This window comes from Bubalus bubalis, chromosome 21 (genome assembly GCF_019923935.1).
Source record: "Bubalus bubalis isolate 160015118507 breed Murrah chromosome 21, NDDB_SH_1, whole genome shotgun sequence".
In the NCBI taxonomy this organism is placed as follows: Eukaryota; Metazoa; Chordata; class Mammalia; order Artiodactyla; family Bovidae; genus Bubalus; species Bubalus bubalis.
The window spans coordinates 49,847,171-49,867,811 of NC_059177.1; the positions used below are offsets into that span (position 1 = coordinate 49,847,171).

At 57.9% G+C, this 20,641-nt stretch overlaps 1 protein-coding gene across 4 annotated transcripts in view; it reads left to right on the forward strand.

Moving 5' to 3' along the window:
• The window catches only part of CACNA2D2 (calcium voltage-gated channel auxiliary subunit alpha2delta 2), a 140,810-nt gene that overhangs the window by 101,194 nt on the left and 18,975 nt on the right, over positions 1 to 20,641 (forward strand). For all 4 annotated transcript variants that reach the window (XM_025271910.3, XM_025271911.3, XM_025271912.3 and 1 more), the window contains exons 4-6: positions 6,280 to 6,339; positions 13,757 to 13,801; positions 17,310 to 17,451. In XM_025271910.3, coding sequence (XP_025127695.1) covers positions 6,280 to 6,339; positions 13,757 to 13,801; positions 17,310 to 17,451 — 247 coding nt within the window. The remainder of the gene's footprint in view (positions 1 to 6,279; positions 6,340 to 13,756; positions 13,802 to 17,309; positions 17,452 to 20,641) is intronic.

Here is a 20,641-nt window from a genome sequence, read left to right on the forward strand (position 1 = left end):
CCTGGTACTTACCCTGTGACACCAGCGTTGGAGTGGGGTGGGCTCGGAGCCGCATCTGAGAGTCCAGTTACTGATACCCTCTCCTGGGGACAGGGCCAAGGAACCGCTCTGGGAAACAGGTCCGGAGACCTGTGGCCAACCAGCCAGGCCCCACCTGGCCAGACCTGACCCTTCCCTGGGAGGTTCAGCGTCCTACACTGCTGGCAGAATTACCGATGCCCCCTCCACCACTTCTTCACCAGGGGCCCGGGGCAGTGGCACTCATGCTCGATCCCCTTGCAGAACAGGGAACGAAAGAATCCACGTCTCAGGTGTCTTCCAGGGGTGGGCTGGGGAGGGTGAGGAAGGGGTACAGCCTTCCACCTGTTGTTGGATGAACTGTGCCATCAGTCCAGGGTAGCCCAGGGGCAGTGTCTGTGTCTGTCTGTCATGATCACCTTCTTTGCCCCCCTCTGGCGGTGTTTTCAGGGCACCTACTTGGTGCTGGGACTTTACTCTGAGCTGGCTGCCCCTGACCTCCACCTCAGAGCCCCCATCACAGCTTCTACCAGGCTCAGCCCCCATTGGCACAACTCTCAATATCCTGTGCCCCACAGATTCAGGACCTTTTATCCTAAGCCTCTCATATCGTCTTGGAAGAGAGAGTAGCTGTAACTAATTAAGACCAAAACACTCCTACAGTCTGTCCCTCTGGGCTGCACAAAACAAATCCTGTTTGGTGGGCAGTTGCTCCCCAGACCCTTTCAGGCTAGGCCAGCACGGGGCAGGGTGGGGATGGGGGACGGGTTTTCCAGGTGAGAGGGGTGGGAAGGAGGCCAAGAAGAAGTGGGGTCCCCAACCTGGGGGGAGGGAGCAGGACCTCAAAAAGGATGGAGCAGACTGAGGGCTCCAAGCCCCACCCCTCCCAGTACACAGTGGACTCTTACCCTCCAGATGTTGGCCTCTGAGGAGCACCCGCCGTGGCCCCCAGGTCCCTTATCTCAGGTCACAGTCTGTCTCAGCTCCACAGCAATTGAGAGACTTTGAACTTAGTGAAATTCAAAGGTGTCTGTGCAGGGGGCTGCTCCCCTAGGGGAGCTTTGTCCACAGCTCAGTTCTCCTCTTTCTTGCCTTTTCCTGTAAGAACAGTTTCCGGAGCTGAAGGAAATTGATTGTTAAGTGAAACCCTCTGATAATTGCCTCTGAAATGCCCGCTGTTACCGTGATTGACTTGGCCGTGAACAGCCCTGCTCAGCAGTCCTACCACAGTTCCCTCCAGTGCCCTGGCCACGATGGAGACATCACAGGCCAGGCAAGCCACCATAAGCAACTTCATAGCAGCGTCAACCTCACAGGCGGCCCTCACCCTCCGGGATGTGATGAGGAAGAGTCGCAGAGAGGTTAAACCACATGCCTAGGGTCACATAGCTGACTGGGCAAGTCCAAACTCCAGCCTTCACCCAGGTCCACAGACATTCCTACTTTGATTTATCAGATGGTCATTGTGTACCTCCTTTGCAACCCACTCCAGTATTCTTGCCTGGAGAATTCCATGGACAGAGGAGCCTGGCAGACTACAGTGCATAGGGTCACAAAGAATCGGACACAACTGAGTGACTAACACTTTCAGCGCTCATTGTGTACCTACTACATGCTAGGGGTCAGGCTTCTGTGAACTTGCCAGCTGTCAGATATAGCCACCACCAAGCTCAGAGCGCAAGAGGAAGAGCAGAGGGTTTTCTGAGTTCCGTGATGGGGAGAGATGGCAGCTTGGCAGGGATCGGGGAGTGGTTAGGAGGAGAATGGAGTCTGAGCTGATGCCTCAAATGTGAGGAAAGGAAACAGGCTGGAGGAATCTGGGCGGGAGTGCAGAGGAAGGAGCAGGAGGTGCAGGGGCCTGGTACCGGAAGCACCAGACACCGCAGGTTGCTCTGAGAGCAGAGCCCAGAACCCAAGCAGGGAGCTAGTCCCAGGGAGCAGGCATTCAGGGTCAGGGGTGGGAATGGAGCACATCTCCCCCGGACAGGCAAGAGCCCTGAAACAGACAGAACGGTGTTCCCACCGCTGCCCGTGCCCTGCCGGGAGTCTCTGTAGATTCTCCTTTACTTCTGGACCTCAGTGCCCTTCCCCATCCTGCCTCCCCCAGGACATCAGGGGTACCAGGGGAAGGTGGGAGGGAAGTGCAAGGAGGATGAACCTCAGAGCAAGTTGAAGACAGAGCTGTGAGCTGTCTCCCGGCGAGTCCTGAGCAAGCCTGAGTGCTGTGGGCTCTCTGGAGATGGGTGCCCAGCGGAGGGGAGGGGAGCCTGTGGACTGGCCAAGGGCGAAAGGAGGCTTGCAAAACAGGTGAGGAGGTGACAGTCCGATAAGTCTGACTAAGGTGGTGGGGCGCAAATCCCAAACAGAAAGAGGGGATAACAGGGAGGCCTGGAGGTGGGCGAGGGACCACGTGCTTAGAGCCAGCAAGGGAGACACCAGCATACTTGGCATTATGGGCAGCTTCCAGGGGTTGGGGCAAGGGAGCTGCCAAGAACCTAGCTGCCCTCTGAGTGGGTAAGGTTACTACCTCTAACGTATAGGCAGGAAATTGAGGGCTGGGGGAAGAAGTCAGGATTTGAACCCAAGGCTCCAGGGTCCCATCTCTGATCCCTGCCCGGGGCCCCTTGTGCGAACTCCTGTCCTCTCCCCTCTCACCCTGAGACCCAAGGGACCCCGAGCCTCCACAGCCTGCCCCGTCCACCCCCATCCAACTGCCTCAGCCCTTCCTCCCACACTGCCAGGCCAGTGTATTTAGCAGTTTCCACACGTCTAGTGCCTGGGGATGGACTGATTGATCTGTAACACTGAAAAAATAATAATGGCTTGATCGTTACTGAGGATTAAAAGTAATCCTTTCGCTGTGGCTATTGCAACTCCGTTATTCACGAGTCAGCGGGCTGACCTGGGCCTTTGAGCCCATGGGATTCCATAAGTTCAAGGAGGCTGGGGGGCTGGGCACCCCTGCCCTGGTCTCCCTCACCCTGGCCGCTAGCCCGGAGAGCCTGAGGGGCCATTGGTCCCCATATTCCTGAGGCCCGTGACTCCCAGGGTCAGACCTAAGCCCTCAGAGGGTGAAGGAGCAGGCATCCTCCACCCAGCGGGGGCAGTAGGGGCCAAAGAAAAAGTTCCTCAAGGGCTTGACCCAGTTTGGAGATTTCAGCTAGTGTCACTTTGGTCTTTGCAACCCCATCAACCTTGTGGCTTTTCCGTGGGAAGGGCCCTGATCTGCTTGTTCCCATGTGTGTTCCAGCCTCATCCTCCATGAAATGGAAATGGCTCCAGGCCCATTCTGAGAAGGGTCTGGCGTCCCTGGGAAAGTGGTAGGCCACAAGGCAAGGAAAGAGGGTGTGCAGTGACTGCCCGAGGCTCGCCCCTTGAGGTGTGGCCCCAGGGAATGCACCTGGGGCTCAGACACTCCCATCCAGGCCTGGTGGCGGGTATGCAGGGTCAGTGCTCAGTTAACAGGAGTGACAATGTTGTTAACCCCGTGTGTCGCACAGTATGTCCTCTGTGGAAGGGCGCTGCCAGCTGTGAATCAGGGACTGTCAGGGGCTCGGCGTTGGGTGGGGGTGCTTGTGGTTTAGGATGAGAGGATGCCCCCAAATGGAAAGGGAGGAGCAGAGGCTGAATGCAGGGGAGCTCCTGGGGTCTCAAAAAAGCTTTGCCTTTTCTGTGCAGAGCCACGGGTAACTGCCAAAGGTTTAGGGGTTTGTGGAGAAGCAGGACTGTCATGCACCCCCAGACCCACATTTCAAAAGCTCCAGGTGTCATATGGAGAAAGATAGTGAAGGGCAAGAGAGGACACAGGAGCCTGGGCTGGGGATGATCAGTAAGGTGGTTAGAGTAACAGTTAAAATTTTTTAATTTATTTTTATTTATGGCTGTGCTGGGTCTTTGTTACGGCACACGGGCTTAGTTCCCTCGCAATATGTGTGATCTTAATTTCCTGACCAGGGATCAAACCCATGTCCCCTGCTTTGAAGTTGGATTCTTAACCACTGGACCACCAAGGAAGTCCCAAGAGTTGCATTAAGAGTGAGATGTAGGGGGTAATAGTCACAAGGAGGTTGGGCTCATTCCAAGAGGGGGTGTTATATGCTCCAGTGGACCTGAGGATTACCCCCAGAAAGGTACCTAGGCATTCAGAAGGGGCCAGGACTGGAGGCAGGATCCGGGAGCCATCTGGGAGAAGAGAGGCCTATGGTTCCTGAAGCTGGATTAAGGTGGGGTGGGGCCCAGCCAAGCAAGTATGGCAGTAACAGATGGGCAGAGGACAGAAGCTACAAAAAAGACAGGTGGAGTGGCAGGAGGCTGTTGCGATGTGAACTGAAGACGTTTGACTCTGAAAGGGACTTCCCACCCTGCCCCATGTCCCCCAGCCTCACAGCCTTCCCAGTATTCAGTGCTCTTGGCCAGAGGAGGAGGGGGAGTCAGGCCCAGCGGGAGCGGATAGCTTTGGGCAGCCTTTCTAACAGCCAGAGGTGACATCCGGCCCAGAGGGTGGAGGCTGCAGCTCTGTAAGGATCCCACCAGGCTCCACCACGCTGGAGGGGAGGAAAAGCTGGTCTTTCATTTCCCCTGGTGTGCAGCTGCCAGGCTTTATTTTGGAATCTCCCCTCTGGGGCCCACAAGCCATCAGGCCTGGGTTGAGGGATGGGAGTGTTTGTCTTGAATACCAAGGGGCCAGGGGACCCTACGGCATCACTCATGGGGTCAAGTGGAGAGGACACTGGGGATCATAGCCTCTCCCCAACCATGAGCCGCTCTGTTCCTCCCCGGGCGTGGTGGGCCCTGTAGCGTGTGCCCTCGGACCTTGGTCATGGGCTGCACAAGGCAAACTCAACGGTGAAGGCCCAGCCCGACCCAGGGTCGCTCCGTGACCTCAGGCAGACTGCTCACCATCTCTGTGCCTGGGCGTCCTCAACCGGGGACACATCAAGCGTGCTGTGGATGGTGACAGGTACACCTGATGTGTTGCTGGCCTGGGGGTGGTGGTGGTCAAGCCGGGATGCAGCAGGTGACCAGTTCAGGGTGAGTCGCCATTACCATTAATAAAACTTCACTCAGTTCCGTGGAAGGCCCTAAAGGGCCAGGCTCAGTTCTGTCCTCAGAAGCCTCAGTTCAGTCGCTCAGTCGTGTCCGACTCTTTGCGACCCCATGGACTGCAGCACGCCAGGCCTTCCTGTCCATCACCAACTCCTGGAGTTTACTCAAACTCATGTCCTTTGAGTCGGTGATGCCATCCAGCCATCTCATCCTGTGTCGTCCCCTTCTCCTCCTGCCTTCAATCTTTCCCAGCATCAGGACTTCCTAAAGGGGCAGGATCCACGGAATCCACAAAATAAGAATCTCTGGGCAGTGAGGATTCAGGCCCAGAGGGTAGCCAAAGGGTTTCTGTGCCTCCTCCAGGAAGCCCTCCCTGATGTGCTAAGTTCCCGCAGCTCTGAGCTTCCCCGAAGCACCTCAGCTACTCCTGCCCTCTTTGTTCTGCCTGGTGATGTGTCTGTTTCCCCTTCTGGACTGTGGAAGGCAGGGCTGGCTCTGCCATGTCTCTGCACATCAGCACTGTCTGGCGCCAGGCATACTGGGTAACAAAGTGCAGGATACACAGACAGCTGTGCCCAGAGGCACAGGGGCCTCAGTGGAGGAGGCCACAGCAATCAGCGCCGAATGATGCGCCAGGCTTGTGTGGACAGAAGGCTTGGCGATCGCTGCTGGGAGGGGGCTTGGGAAGCCAGGACAAGGACAATGGTGGTGGGTCTGGGTGGGCAGGGGTGGGCCGTGGGCACCTCCTACTGGGTCCTGAGCAACCTGGGAGCAAAGGTGCATCAGCAAGGCACTCTGTCTCTTGTGGCATTTCATCCTGGACTGGGGAGGGCCTTCCTCTTGGCACTGAGGTGATGCTGGTTTGTAGCGAGTAGAGTGTCAGTGAGTTTGGCTGCAGGGCCTAGGTCCTCAATCATCTTGGGGATCCCCCTGCCATCCTGTGGGCTGGAAATGTGACTGAGCTGAAGTCCGGGGAGTCCCGTGGAGATGCCACTCGGGTCACTCTGTGCAGGCTTCACCTTTCCTGTGGGTGGGGGAAGAGCCCACAAGGCAAGCTGGAGAATGCGTGGTGCTAAGGAATCCCTGAGGGGTCTGGCAGGATGTCCAGGGAACCCCTGAGCCACCCTGGCCCCAGGGAGTGCTGGGGACAGAGAAGCCTCTAGGCTGGAAACAGACCTCCCTCAGTCTCTGACCGTCCTGTGCTCTGTCCCTCAGAGATTGGCTGATGCTGCAGAGACCTTCCAGAAAGCTCACCGCTGGCAGGACAACATCAAGGTAAGAACTGCAGTGGCCTCCGCAGGCCCTGGGACCTGTCCACCCCCAGCAAGGGTGGATGTGAGTGCAGGGGAGGAGGAAGGGGAGGCTTCACTCACCCACTGGCGGGGCACCAAGGGGTCTATTGTGTGGAGCCAGGAACCCTTGCCCAGCATTCAGCAAGCATTTGAGGTTCGCGAATACACTGTCGTGGGAGAGCTGCTGAGGGAGAGGGACTCTATCCCCTTCCCAGACTTCCCTTCCAGAAGGCCCCCAGGCTGGGATCGGGGACCAGGCTGTCATAGCCAGGAAATCCTCTCCTTTCACCAGCAGAGCCCAGAGTAAGTGGAGGCAGGAGATGCTGGGAGCAGGACTCTGCTTGAGGACAGAGTGTCCGGAATGTGGGGGAGGGGAGGAGCGCCTCACTGACCCCCAGCCTCACATATCCAGGTAGCGTGTTTGATTTGGGGTGGGCTGGAGACACCTTTTTTGTCAGGATCACAGTAAACCCGAAGAGAGACCGAGGCAGGGTTCCTCCCAGATTCAGGAAAACCCCCCATGCCAAGGATGACCGAGCTTCTGGGCACCAGAGAAGTTGGCAGGGCTCGCTGTGTCCTCCACAGCCACTCGGGACTGTGGCCATGCTTCCCAGTGGTCTCTGTGCTCAATGCAGGGAGAGGCACCGAGAGCTGGCCCCTGGGACCCCGGGGCCGATAGGGGGTGGGAGAGGCCCTGACTCACTCCAGCTCTGAGCCCGGTGCCTCTAGGAGGTGGGAGGGACTGTTATTCCTGCTTCACTGATGAGGACCCTGAGGCGCAGAGTGGCTGACCTACCTGAGGTTACCTGTTGGAGGCAGAGTCACAGCCGGCCTGTCAGATGCCAGGGGGGCTCATGTCTGTGATGTAGACCCTGTAAACTGGTTCCTTCTCCCAGTCCCCATCCCCCCAGGTCACCCTGAACCCCCACCATAGCACTCCTCCTTTGCTCCCTGGTGGGTACTGGGTGCTACCCTCAGGGAGCTCACATGGGGTTGGAGGTAACTAACAGATGATTGTCTATAGTGAACACGTAAATCAACTAGTGATTCCTTAGACCCCTCCTCCCTCCCTGGGAGCTGGGGGCTGGCCTTTTCCTTGCTTCCCATTCCAGCACTATAAGCCCAACCCTGGGCCACCATGCCTCCTTAGCCTCTTGATCAGAAATACGTACAACAGCAGTCACTTTGCACTCCCTGGGCACTTGTGCCTGCCCCTGCCTGCAAATAACAGCACCCTGGCGACTCCCAACGAGGCCCAGCCTGAGCCTGCACCCACAGCCCCAGGATCTGGCTGTCCCTACCTCTCTCATCAACCTGCCTCCTCCCTCCCCTCCTCCTGTGTTCCAGCCACACCCAACACCTAACTCCAGCCCCGTTCCTGATCTCTCTACCCACTCCGTTCCTCCCAGAAGCCCAGCTTGTCTTGCGCCTTCCCAGTGAGGCTGTTCTGGCTACCAGCACATCAGCCCCTCCACCTGCTGGGCCTCCAGAACCCTTGGCTCCTGCTCTGTCCACTCCTTTGTTTATGACGTATCTACTCCCTCCCCTCCCGGCCCAGGACAGGCTTGAAGAGCAGGCACAGAGCAGGGTGAAGGAACTGGGGAATCAGGGACTGGAAGCCCTCAGCCTGGCTTTCTCTCCCTCCTAGTCCAGGCCCAGAACCAGAAGAGGAGAGGGCTGCCTCAGCCCCAAACCCGTCTTCTCTTCCTGACTGCAGAAAACTCAAGGGTCGTCTTACTGGACCTCTGACCCCTGACTCCTGATTTTCAGTCAATCCGAGACAGGAACAGCTTATCCCAGGCCGAAGAGGGCACCCCAGGGGCCTACTGGGAAGCAGAGCCCGGGTCTCAGGGGTGTCCAGGTTCTGAGACAGGTGCTTCTGAGGACCCATTGCCCGCACACTGGGCACAGTCACCCAGCAAGAGCTCGCCCTTCTCTGAGCTTTAGTTTCCCCATTTGGTAAAGGTCCAGCTGGAACTAGGGGCTGTCTGTCAGCTCAGGTGTGATGTGTGAAAGGGTCCACATGTCAGGTCCTGAGATGCAAGTTGGTGATGGTGTGGGTGCACCTCTGCCCATCCCGGCCCATGGGCTCTGGGTGTTCCTGTCCTGAGGTGGAAGAGGGCTCTGCTGGTCCCTGTCCTGACCTGAGATGCCCCCAGCTAGGGGTGTGACCACAGGGCCAGTTGGGCCCAGCCTTGTCTGCCTGATGTTTGGCGCTCACCCCCACCAGGCCATCAGTCTCTCTGTGTCCCACAGGCAGGGGAGGGTGGTGCTGTAGGCGCCCCTCCTTTCCAGCTGCACCGTCAGGGCCATTCTCCTCCCCAGAAGCGGCAAGCTGCCCAGCTTCCGGGCAGAAAGGCATCAGCCCTAATGCTGGGCCCATTAGCCGCTAGGCTAGCCAGCCCTGCCTGGGCTGCCAGGCAGAACTGCCAGGGTGGGAACTGTCCATGCCACGGGGACATGGGGACTTGAGACTGCTTAAAGGATGGATTTTTGTCCCTTGTAGGCACACCACCCACCCTTGAAACTGTGCCCTTCCCAAAACCTTCAGGAGGTGACAGCTAAGGAAGGACCCATATTCCTCCCCAGCACTCAGGAGTGCTCGCAGCCTGTGCCATGGCCCCGGTGGCAAACTCGGGCCCTTTACACGAGCCAGGCCTCCTCCCAGGAAGGTCCTTACCTCCTTCAGAAGGGTAGCACCTCCCACTCCAGTTAACTCCCCAGAGCTCATCTTTCTGACCACAGCTCTAGGGTTAGCCCCCACTGCCTACAGCAACCCCCTTTGGTGCCCGCATCACAGATGGCTCCCAGTGCAGCTCCCCCAGACCAGTGGCCCCGTGGGCTCATCTGTCTGCCCTGCTCACGGCTCCTGTTGGCCAAAGGCAACTGAGCCTGACTCAGTGCTGCCCATCACCTGTCCATGTGCCCAACCAGGTGCCCTGTGGACAGAGTGACCAGAGCCTCGGGCTGCTTACCTCTGAGCGGGGTAGGATGGCACTCAGCAGTTCTGGGCGCAGAGGAAACCCTTGAGCTGTGGAGCCACACTGGACTCCACTGCGTGGTCAGTAGGGTGTGGCCCTGCCTGTGTCAATGGCACCCAGCAAGTCTGCGTGCAGACCTCTGAGAAACAGACAGTGGTGTACCCCCCCGCACTCGCACGCAGGCACACACACAATCACACCATTGACACCAGCCCATGGACTTGCAGGATCCTGCAGTCTGCAAAGTCAAAGCTGGGACAAGAGAACATCTGGAAGGGAAGTGCCCCCCGTGTTCTTCTCCCTGGTCCCAGGTCATGACCCTGCACTCCTGGCCGCAGCAGGGGTAGAGAACCTGTAGCCACAGCCCTGGCCGCAGCCCTTGGACACCGGGGCCCTTGTTAGCAGGCGGCCCCTCCCACGGCCCCTGCAGACAGGCAGCAGGTGCTTTGGTGCACATAACACTTAGGGTAGATGGAGATGGCCCGCCTGGCAGACACCGTGCCTGGTGCCAGGGCCTCACTGTGCCAGCATTATCCACCATCTAAATGGTCACCAGGGAGGAGCCGGGCCAGGGCATGGGTCAGTGGGGGCAGGAGAGGCCATGGTCCCAGGGCCTCAGTGCCAGCCCCAGGGCCTGCAGGAGACAAAGCCCTCCCCTTGAAAGTGTGATGGAGGAAGCGGTCCTGCCCTGGGGAGTCTGATGGGAGAGACGCAGCCCTTCTCTGCGGAGTCTGATGGGAGAGGCGGCACTGCCTGGGTACTTGAAGGGAAGGCTGTGAAGGCTGGGCCAGGCCAAGGAGCCGGCTGGACAGGACAGGTGGCTCCCCGGCCTGAGGTCTGCCCCAGCCATCGGGCCTGCTGCCTGCCTCTCTGGCCAAGCCGGCGACAGACGGCTCTCTCGGAAAACAGTCCACTTGGCTAAGCTGAGCTGGCCGTGAGCCAGGGCAGGAAGGCCAAGCGTCCTCACTGGTGCAGCCGGGGAGCTGGCCTGGGTCCTGCATGGGGGCTGGGCGAGCAAGCGGCAGTCGGGTCCGACCCAGCCACGGCAGCCGCCTTCCATGGCGCCAAACGTAGGTGTCAACTGCTATTCCCCGTGCACACCCGACCCTCACTTGCTCGCCCTCTGCCCACCTGCCAGCATCCCTCATGCTCTCTCTTGGAGAGCGTGTGTGTTGTGTGTATACAAGAGCTGTGTGGGCCCCCAACCCCGCCCCTCACGAGCCCTGTGTCATGTATGCACAGAAATCCACCTGCGGGGAGATGTGTGTGAATTCAGAGGGGTGATCCCCCACTCCCTGCCCGGTTTGAGCAGAATGGCCCCTAAAATAGCCAGGAATGGAGGGACTGTCAGAGGTGTCAACCCTGGACATTAAGGACACATGTCTCACCCCAGCCAGGGGGTTTCTTCCATATTTAGGCCCTTCCTGGGGCTGTGGGGTTGTCAGCACAAGGGAGCCCACTCATGGGTCGAGTTGGCCCAAACCCCTGGAGAGGCCTCGCTCCCTGTCCTCTTAGCATCATCATCCTTACTTTACAAGTGGAAAACCAAGGTGGAGCCTCATGGAGGCTGAAGGGTTTAACAGGCACCCTTGCCTTATCAGTGAGATGGAGGTGACCCCAAGGAGTCCTCATGGGGCCACACAGACTTGTAAGGCTTCAGCCTCAGTCCCCGCTCACTGTTCAGGATCCCAGAGCTCACATGTTCGGGCCCAGCCAGGAGGCCAGGACCCTTTGCCAGGGCCCCTGCATGTAGTCACTAGGTGGTGCCACCTCCTTGTTGTGTGACAGAGGCGGGGGCACCTGCAAGCCTAAGCAGACACAGAGGCTTTCCAGGCACCCTCCCACCGGCCCTAATGACCCTGGCCCGCCACATCCCCACTTCCACCTCACATCGGACATAGTGACCGCAGCTGGGTTTACAGTGTATTTTCACACATGTGACCTTGCCTGCCACCATCCAAAGCTAATGCCACTCTCCACCAGGGAAGGGGCATGGGCTGGCCCTCTCAAGGTGGGAGAGGTAGGGAGGAGTCCTGCCAACGTGTATCCAAGCCCCTGGGGGACAAAGTGTTGCATTAGTCGCTCAGTCATGTCCGACTCTTTGAGACCCCATGGACTGTAACCTGCCAGGCTCCTCTCTGTCCGTGGAATTCTCCAGGTAGGAATACTAGAGTGGGTTTCCATTTCCTTCTCCAGAGGGACAAAGACTGCATACAGATTCCTGAGCCTCACAGGCAGTCTGGAGGGGGCTAGAATCCTTCTGTGTGACACATTCCCCCCGTGTCACTGATGCCAGCAGCATTCATCCTGCACTGAGACCGGGACAGAGAGACAAAGGGAGACATTGGAGCAGCTGCAGGGATGGCCCAAGTGCACGCCAGGATCCCAGGGACCGTCCCAGGTCAGGCAGGACCCAGGCCCGGCCTGTGAGGGGATCCCAGAAGAGGGTCCCTGCGAGGCTCACTCTGGAGGCCTAGAGCCACCAACCCCCCACCCATGCCCTTTCCTGTCCTTGCAGAAGGTTTGCCTAAAAAGTTGGTGAGCGAAGCCACATGTTCTAATCTGCAGTCCTCCCACTGTGCCTGCCTGTTTTCATTACGGAGGGAAAGAGCATCCGAGCCCTGTTTATAACCCCCTTTTAGATAACAAATCACATTTTCTTTTTGCCAGCGAGTGTGTTGAATTGATATTTTTCCCCTCGGTTTAATGGGTTTGTGTGTTCAGGAATGATCTTCATCAACCGAAACTCCTTATTGTGTTTGATGTAATGTCAGCTTTCATTACGCGCTTCGGTCAGAGCCGGGCCCAGGGAAAGGCCGAGCACCCTGGAGCCTGGGCCCCAGCCCTTGCCCCTACCCTGGGCCTACCTGAGCTCCAGTCTCCCTGGACTGGTGGGTGGGCAGGTGCGGGAGGGGTTGGAGATGAGTTGAGAAGGCAGGATGGAGCCACGGTGCAACTTCTTTTTTCCTCCCTGACTTAGTGTCCTCTTCTGTGTAACGGAGTCATGGGGCTGTTAGCAGAATCCTATACTGCAGTGTGTGTGAGGCCCTGATAGACACAGCAGATGCCTCAGAGGACTGAAACTTCAGTCTTTCAGTCATCAGGAGGTTGTGGTCTTACCCAAGGGCGGTACCAGGTGTGTAGTCTATGTTCCAGAATGTTCACACTATGCCCATAGGTCCAGCCAGTGCCTGGCACCCCCAGACCTCTGATAGGAAACAACTCATACAAGCCTGGGTACCAACCATCTCAAGCCTCACACCCAGCACCTGGACAGTCACCAAGGCTAAGCTCCTCCCTGAAGCCCGAGGAACCTGAGCCCAGAGAGAGAATATAGCATAGCCCTGATGTCACGCAGCACATGGGACCCAGCCAGGCCCGGGCAAGGGGTAGCCCATTATGGAGTAAGTGCTGGCTCGGTGTTTTACAGCCAGACCTTTGGGAGCAGACTTGGTCATCATTCCCACTTGCAGACCACAAAGAAACAGGCTCCCTGGCAAGCAAGGGCCCACTAGGGCCATGCTGCAGGTTCCTGCCGAGGAACACCAGGGGAGGGCGGCTCAGACCGTGGCCCTAGCTTGAGCCGTGCCCTAGGGCCATCGAGGCAGGGGTGGGGCGGCCCATCCTGAGCGGTGGCACCTGATGGCACCAGATTCACCTTCTGGCGGCCTCTGTCAGCCGTGCTCAGTTCTGATTAAAGATCATTAAACATGAAATTAGCCCATTTGTGTTACGGGTCCCCGGGGTGGCTGGTGATTATGACGTGCAGATGGCCGAGAACCCCGGCAGCGGGCAGGAAGGCCAGGCCAGGATGGGCGGCGCTAGCAAAGGCAGGCAAGGCCGGGAGGCAGGCGCGGGGGCCGGGCTTTGTTTTCTCCTGCTCCTGTTGTGTAAACCCCCTTGCATTTCACAACAAATCACAGATAATTAATAAGTACATGCCCGTAATGAGCAGGCTTTTTAATAGAAGAAATTGGAAGATGCGGTGTCGAGTCATTATTTCACTCTGTCCCAGTCTCGCTCTATTTTTCCGTCTTCCCCACTTCCCCCTTGGTTACTGCCTCAGCCAGAGTCTCCGCGGACAGGCTGGCTGTCAGCCTACCTCCGGGCAGGGCTGCAAGGTAGAGACCCTGGTCCTGGACTCAGGGAGCCCTGGGGGATCCCACCCCAACCCCGTGGTACCACATCCTCCTGGTGCCTGTGAGGGCCCCTGAGGATGGTCTGGCTGGGGTGGGGGTCAGGCCTTCCCAGCCTGACTCATCCAGCCCTCCCTGGATGGCAGCTCTGGATGGAGGAGAGGGTGGTGTCTGCCCCACCCCCAAGGAATCTAAGGGGGCCATTCCAGCCAGGCCTCAGAGCGGGGGGGTCCTGGCTACATCTCAGGAGACCATGACTGTTGAGGCCTCTCTCTCCCACCAGGAGGAAGACATCGTGTACTATGACGCCAAAGCTGATGCTGAGCTGGTGAGTGCCCCCACCCTTGCTGAGGGGAGGTGGGGAGCTTCCAGAGCCACGCCCCCTCCTCTGAGACCTGTAGCCTGGGCTGGAAGAAGAGTGTTAGGACTCAGCATTCTGAGTCTGGCCTTGCAGGGCTGTGATCCCACAGCCCCCCACCCTATACCTCCCACCACTCCCTAGAGATCCTGACCCCTCCAGGCTATGTCTTTGCGGCACCAAGGGGCACAGCTTCACTGCACAGTGTGGGGCGGGCCCAGCCCGTCCCTGGGCAGGATGGTGAGGCCCACGAACCTTCTCCCCTCCGTCAGATCAGGTGCCTCGTCAGGAGGGCAGAGGGCTGCTGCGTGCTGGGAGAACAGGGGAGAGAGGGAGCAGGTGGGGAGGGCTTCCTGGAGGTGCGGCAGCCAGGGCTGGAGCGCTGATGTGTTTCAGGTCAGTGTAGGTCCCTTTGCTGTGGTGAGGGGACCGTGGCTTCAGTGTGCAGACCACCACACAGCCAGGCCCCACCATCAGTGCTGGCCCTGGGCTAAGTCATCTCGCCCCACCCCACCCCCCCTTCGAGGCAGTCTGCAGCCTGTTCTTCAGATGAAGGAGAGGGCTCTGGCTCCTCAGGGGTCACCACCTCTAAAGTGGTGGCCCTGGGACTGGCCAGAGAGCCTGGAGCTCCATGGCTCTTCCACCTCCACCTCCCTGACTGTTCACGTCTGCTTGGGCAACCCTGCAACAGAGAGAGGTCCTTGTCACCAGAGGACTCACATGAAAGATGTGTGACCATTTGAGGTGTGAGGGGGCCTACAGAGGAGACCAGAGTGTCTGAGGGTGCAGGCACATGGAACAGACTGTTTGGTGAACCTGTCTAGGCCCAAATTCATCTGCCTGCCTTGAGGCAGAAGCAGTTGAAGCCCACTATCTCCTCTGTAAATCAAAGTGTCACAACTCAGTCTCTGGGGTCACCTGTGCTGGCTGGTGCAGGAGACCCCACGTCTAGACTCCCACTCCCGGGCCTGTCAGCCCCGGGGGGTTGCCTGGGAGCCCCCAGGATGTATCTGATAGCACCAAGGGGTGGGAAGGCAGGAAGGGATTCCTGCAGAGGGTCTGCGGGTGCCAGGCCAGCCTCGCTGAGCCTTCAGGAGGGCAGGCGGGCAGGGGGCCCGAGAAATCAGAGTGGGTGGGCTAGAGCAGGTGTGCTTCCCCCTTGGCTGAGCCTCCGTGGCTCCCAGAGAAGTTGCTAAAATTATAGCTGGAATCTGAAATTCAAATGAAGAACAAACCTTTAATTAGACCCTGAATCTAATTCCTTACCCCCCTCAGCAGCGGGCTGTAATTTTAGCAATCAGTGCATTAAATATAAACCAGGAGACTGCGGTTGCCCACCATACAAAAGCCCCTGGGCGTGGGGGCAGCACTGAGCAGCTCCTGGGCCTCTGGTGCCCGACCTCCTCCCTGGATTCCCTGTTCCCTGCAGCCTCCAACCCCTACCTCTGTATCACTGACCCCCTGCCCCCAGCCCCTTGGACATCTTCTGGGGGGAGGGGAGGCTAGGGATTTCCCAGGGAGGGGGATTCACCCCAGGGCAGGACTGGGCTAGGGTCAGTTAGGGAAAAATCCCAGCCCTCCCAGCCCCAGTATAAATATCAGCACGCACACATTCCCCAACTCTCCTGCCTGTTTTGTTGTTTTGTTTTTTTAATCTTTGCCAGAGGTACAGTTAGAGATCTTTCTAGACCATTTACTTTTAAATTACCAGCCAGAAGGTGGGGGTAGGGGGGAAAGAAGGAAGGAAAAAGTTCGCCAGCTGATAGCTTATCAGAACAGAATCCAAATGTCACATTAGTTGGGAAAGTTGGGAGATTAAATTTTCCAGCGCCCTTCATCTGCCGCTGACATTTCGGGGGCTTTCTTCTCCCGCGCTCCCCCTCCTCCCAGCAGAACGTGAGTTGCTCACGCCTCAGCTCCCCGGCTCTGGCCTCCATGCTCAGCAGTTGCCTCTGCCCCGGCTTCTGAGGGTCTCCCCTAGGGTGTGCCGAGGTGGGCAGCGGGGTGGCACCCTGGGTAAGGGGCAATGGGAAGGCAGCAGATGGCTTGGATTTTGCCATATAGAATCCACTCTTGAAGAGATGAAAAGGGTGTTTGTGCAGGAGGCCCTTCCAGCCAGCCAGCCCCACGGCATGCCCCCATCCAGGCAGTAATTCATTCCCCAGACCTGAGGGTGGACCCACAGCCCTCCCCGGGTGGGGAGGGCACAGCTGGCCAGGTGGGGAACATGAGGGGCGTGCCCAGGACCCAGCGAGCAAGCGAACAAGCGGTGGGGTTGGCCATCACGTGAGATCCACCCTGGAGACCAAGCGAGCTCAGCCTGGTGCTGGGGGTGGTCACGGGCGGCGTGGGGTTGGGGGGTTGCTGAGGGGCAGTGCAGGAACCTGTGTCTGATTCAGCTGCTTGCGCTCCCTCCCTCCAGGTCACAGAGCTCCCCAGCTCTGCCCCGCGCCTTGCCTGGGTCTCACTCATCTCCCCTTGCCTACCCATCTGGCTTTCCCCGTCTTCCCCTTCACTCTCTACTTCCATCTTCCCTTCCCCCTTGCACACCTGCACCCGAGCCTGCCCACCACCGCCGCCCCCCCTCGGCTGCGGCATCAACACTGTAGCCACAGACCCACTCCCGCCAGCCTGTGGTGGGCGGGGGCACACGGCGCATGCCCAGCCTGCCCGGCAGAGAGATGCCGTAATTGGCACCTGTCAGACGGCGGCAGCTCATTTTAGAAAGTCAACGGGGGCCTTGCTAGTCCTGCTGCTAGCAGGCGCCCGCACACCCCTCCTTCTGGAGGTTACAGGGCCTCCATTCTACCCCTGCCTGAGCCCAGCTCTCTCCCCAGGACTCCCCCAACTCTAGCTCAGCCCCTGGAGCCACCCCACTGCAGGGGGTGCTGCCCCCTCCCCCGCAGGTGGAGCTAGGGCCCTCTCCCTGGTGCCAAAGGAATTTCATGCAGGGGATGGGTGGGGCCAAGTTGCAGGGTGAACTCGCAAAGCTCCTGGGAGGGGGGTCCTGAGGTCGCCTCTGTGATTACACAGAGCAAGTCCTTGGAAGCCGGGGGTGGGGGTGTCTGTAGCCCACTCTTCCTCTCTGCCTCCAAGATTTGCCTCCTTTGCTAATCATTGGTTTTCAAGGATTAGGGGAAGTGCTTGCAGATCATTGATGTTCAGGGATGAGGGGAAGCGCCTTGGTTTGCTTTTGGTTTTGGAATTCAGATTTAGCAAATGTGGCGATGGTGGGGTGGGATGTGTGGGGCAGGTGGGAGTCACAGGCCTTCCGGGCAAGGGATCTATACCCCATGTCCCACTGTCCGGGTGTCTCTCGATCTCTCTTTGTCTCTGAGTGCAGTAGTCTCTGATTCCAAGATGCCCCACCTCCCAGATTCTGGCCCCTCTGTCTGCAGTTCTGTCCAACCCCACTCCACCATTTCCCAGCCCTGACACTACCATGGTTGTCTGGGTGGGGGGGGGGTCCTCTCTGCAGGACGACCCTGAGAGTGAGGATGTGGAAAGGGGGTCCAAGGCCAGCACCCTTCGGCTGGACTTCGTTGAGGACTCAAACTTCAAGAACAAGGTCAACTATTCATACACAGCCGTGCAGATCCCCACGGACATCTACAAAGGCTGTGAGTGCGCGGCGTGATCGGGAGCAGCCTTCCCCACCCATCATGGGGGGCACGGCCCACTGCCCGGGCACTGCCAGGTCCCGGGTACTAAGTCAGTGCCATCCACCTTCAGCCCCCTGCACCCAAGGTCACACGTGCTCACCTCTCAGAGCCGCCCACACACAGGCACCAGGCCACTCTCAGGCACAGCCTCACACTGCCTCTCAGCAGGGTATGCAATGCTGGGCCTCTCCCCCTTGTGCATGCGTGGTCTCCTGCCTATACCCACGTGCCCACACAATGCATGCACATAACTATTTCCCCCACATGCTGGGCCAAGTCCCCACTGTCTCCCACTGAGCTCCTCCCCCGGCTCTCGCCCATTCCGTGGCCCCAGGCAGGAAGGGTTGAGGAGCTACCGCAGCAGATGGACATGGGGTTGGGAGAACAGGGAGCAACTTCTCCTTCACAGACATGGACCCTGTAACACCTCCCTCATCCTCTTTGGTGGGTGGGGCGGAGCGGGGTGGAGATAGAGGTCAGGGGATTAGGTAAAGGGTAGCTGAGATTCCCAGCTCCAGGGACAGTGTATCGGCATAATGTGGAGACCAGTTCACTACAGCGAAAAGTGTTCAAGTCAGACACGAGGATGACCTTGCTGAAGAACATGGGAGGTGCAGGGAGAAGAAGCCAAGAGTTGAACACTGACTGGGGAGCTCTGGCTGCAGGATTGAAGGCTCTGGGGTCTCTTGATCCTGACATAATTCTGGGGGCACCCACAGGGTAGCCTCAGAATTCAAAGGGCCTACGGGTGGCAGTTCTTGAAGCAAAGGTTCTGGAGCTTCCGAGTGATCTTCAGAAACCCTAGGAATCCTTCAGGGTTCTCAAGGAGGCCCTGTCCACCTTTAGGGCCAGCCAGGCCATCTGGGCAGCCTCAGGCAGGAGTGAGGGTGGATGTCCCCCCACCCCCCCACCCAAGGGCCGCCCACAGGCCACCTGCCTGAGCCAGTCAAGGGGCACTATCGCAGGCAGGCACGCTAATTAAAACAGGAGCCACACCGCCCTCCCCAGTCACCCCTCGCTACCCACACAAATTACATTTTATATGTTTTTTATTTACTGTGTCACTTTTAATTAAATCTGTAATCGCCTGCCTGAGGGGGCATGGTCCCCGTTTCCCAGCTCAGTGTGATCTAAGAGTGTGGGCACGTGAGTGTGGGTGTGTATGCACAGGGCTGAGGAGCACGCCTTTTCCAGGAGGAGGGCTAATTGTAGTGTGTGCACGAGTGTGTCTCACGGTGAATGCGTGAGCAGGCAGGTGGTCATGGATACATGGGACAGGCCAGCCAGGCCCCCTCTTGGTCCTTGACCTGAGTCAGGGACACCCCTCTGCCAGCAGCTAGCGGGGCTCCCAGGGTGATCTGTCTGCCCTAAGCGTCTCATTGTGCAGATGGGGGAAACTGAGATCGAGTGATGGGTGGGACCTGCCAGGCAGACTCTCGCAGGGCAGACAGTACAGTGTGAAACATTGAAGAGTCTGACTTCATTTTTTCCTTAGAGAGAAAAATAGAAATTGTACAACTCACTAAGTTTCTAAATTAGGAACGAGACCATAACATACTGTTCAATAGGCACAACCAATGCTAGAAATGTGTTTTGTTTTCACATTACGGTCAGTTAAGAGGAGCTGCAGGGCCGGAGAGAAAGGAGAGAGTGCTGAAGGGGGCAGACAGCAGACAGACAGCAGCGGTTCCACAGACTGGAGAGCAGAGGGAAGATGCCCTGAAGTATGCTGGCGCCCCCTAGGCTGTGAGAGGTGGACCACCAAGAAGGCTGAGCTCCGAAGAATTGAGGCTTTCAAACTATGGAACTGTGGTGCTGGAGAAGACTCTTGAGAGTTGCTTGGATAGCAAGGAGATCAAACCCGTCGTTCCTGAAGGAGATCAACCCTGAATATTCATTGGAAAGACTGGTGCTGAAACTGAACCTCCAATACTTTGGCCATCTGATGGGAAGAGCCGACTCACTGGAAAAGACCTCAATGCGGGGAAGGATTGAAGGCAGGAGGAGAAGGGGGCAACAGAAGATGGTTGGATGGCATCATTGACTCAATGGACATGAGTATGAGCAAGTTCCAGGAGATGGTGAAGGACAGGGAACTCTGGTGTGCTGCAGTCCGTGGGGTTGCAAAGAGTCAGACATGACTGAGCGACTGAACACCGACCTAGGCTGTGGGCTGACCCTGGAGCATTTGCTTTTTTTTTTTTTTTTGGTCCATGTGGCATGCAGAGATCTTAGTACCCTGACCAAGGATCAAACCTGTGCCCCCTGCAGTGGGAACTCAGAAGTGTTAAACCCTGGACAACCAGAGAAGTCTGCATTTGTATCTTTAAATCCCAGCTTTGGGAATTCCCTGGCAGTCCAGTGCTTAGGGCTCCATGATTCCACTGCAGGAGGCACGGGGTCCATTCCCAGTTGGGGAACTAAGGTCCCACATGCCACGCAGCATGGCCAAAAACTTAAGATCAAACAAAATATAAATCACAGCCCTTCATCTCTTCTAAGTGTTTCTTGAGAGAAGCATGCATGCTAAGTTGCTTTGCCACCCTATGGACTTTAGCCCGCCAGGCTCCTCTGCCCATGGGATTCTCCAGGCAAGAATACTGGAGTGTGTTGCCATGCCCTCCTCCTGGGGATCTTCCTGACCCAGGGATCGAACCTCTGTCTCCTGCGGCTTCTGCATTACAGGCTGATTCTTTACCGCTGAGGCACCAGGGAAGCCCCTTGAGAGAAGAGCAGAGCCTTTGGAAGGCATTCTCTGGTTCTCGTCTGGGGCATACATCTTCAGCGAGAGGGGATGGTGTCAGGGCTCCACCGGGGGAGAAAGGAGGTGGGAGAAGTTAGAGGAAGAAATAGCCCCTGGGGGAGCTGTTGGGGGACAGAGGCCTAACAGTAGCAGGCCTGCTGTTTTTCCTGAGTGTCCCACATGCAGGGTGAGGCACAATGCACATGTGAGGACGTGGGCTGCACGCCTACACTGGGCAGATTTAGGACTGTCCTGAGTTGAGGGGCAGTGGGGCCTCAACTGTAAGCCATCCTGAGTCTCTGCCTAGGTTGAGGGATCTACAGGATGGAGTCCATCCGCCTGAGAGAAGCCTTACCCTGTGAGTGCATATGGGGGGAGGGTCTGGCCACCCCGACACACACCAGT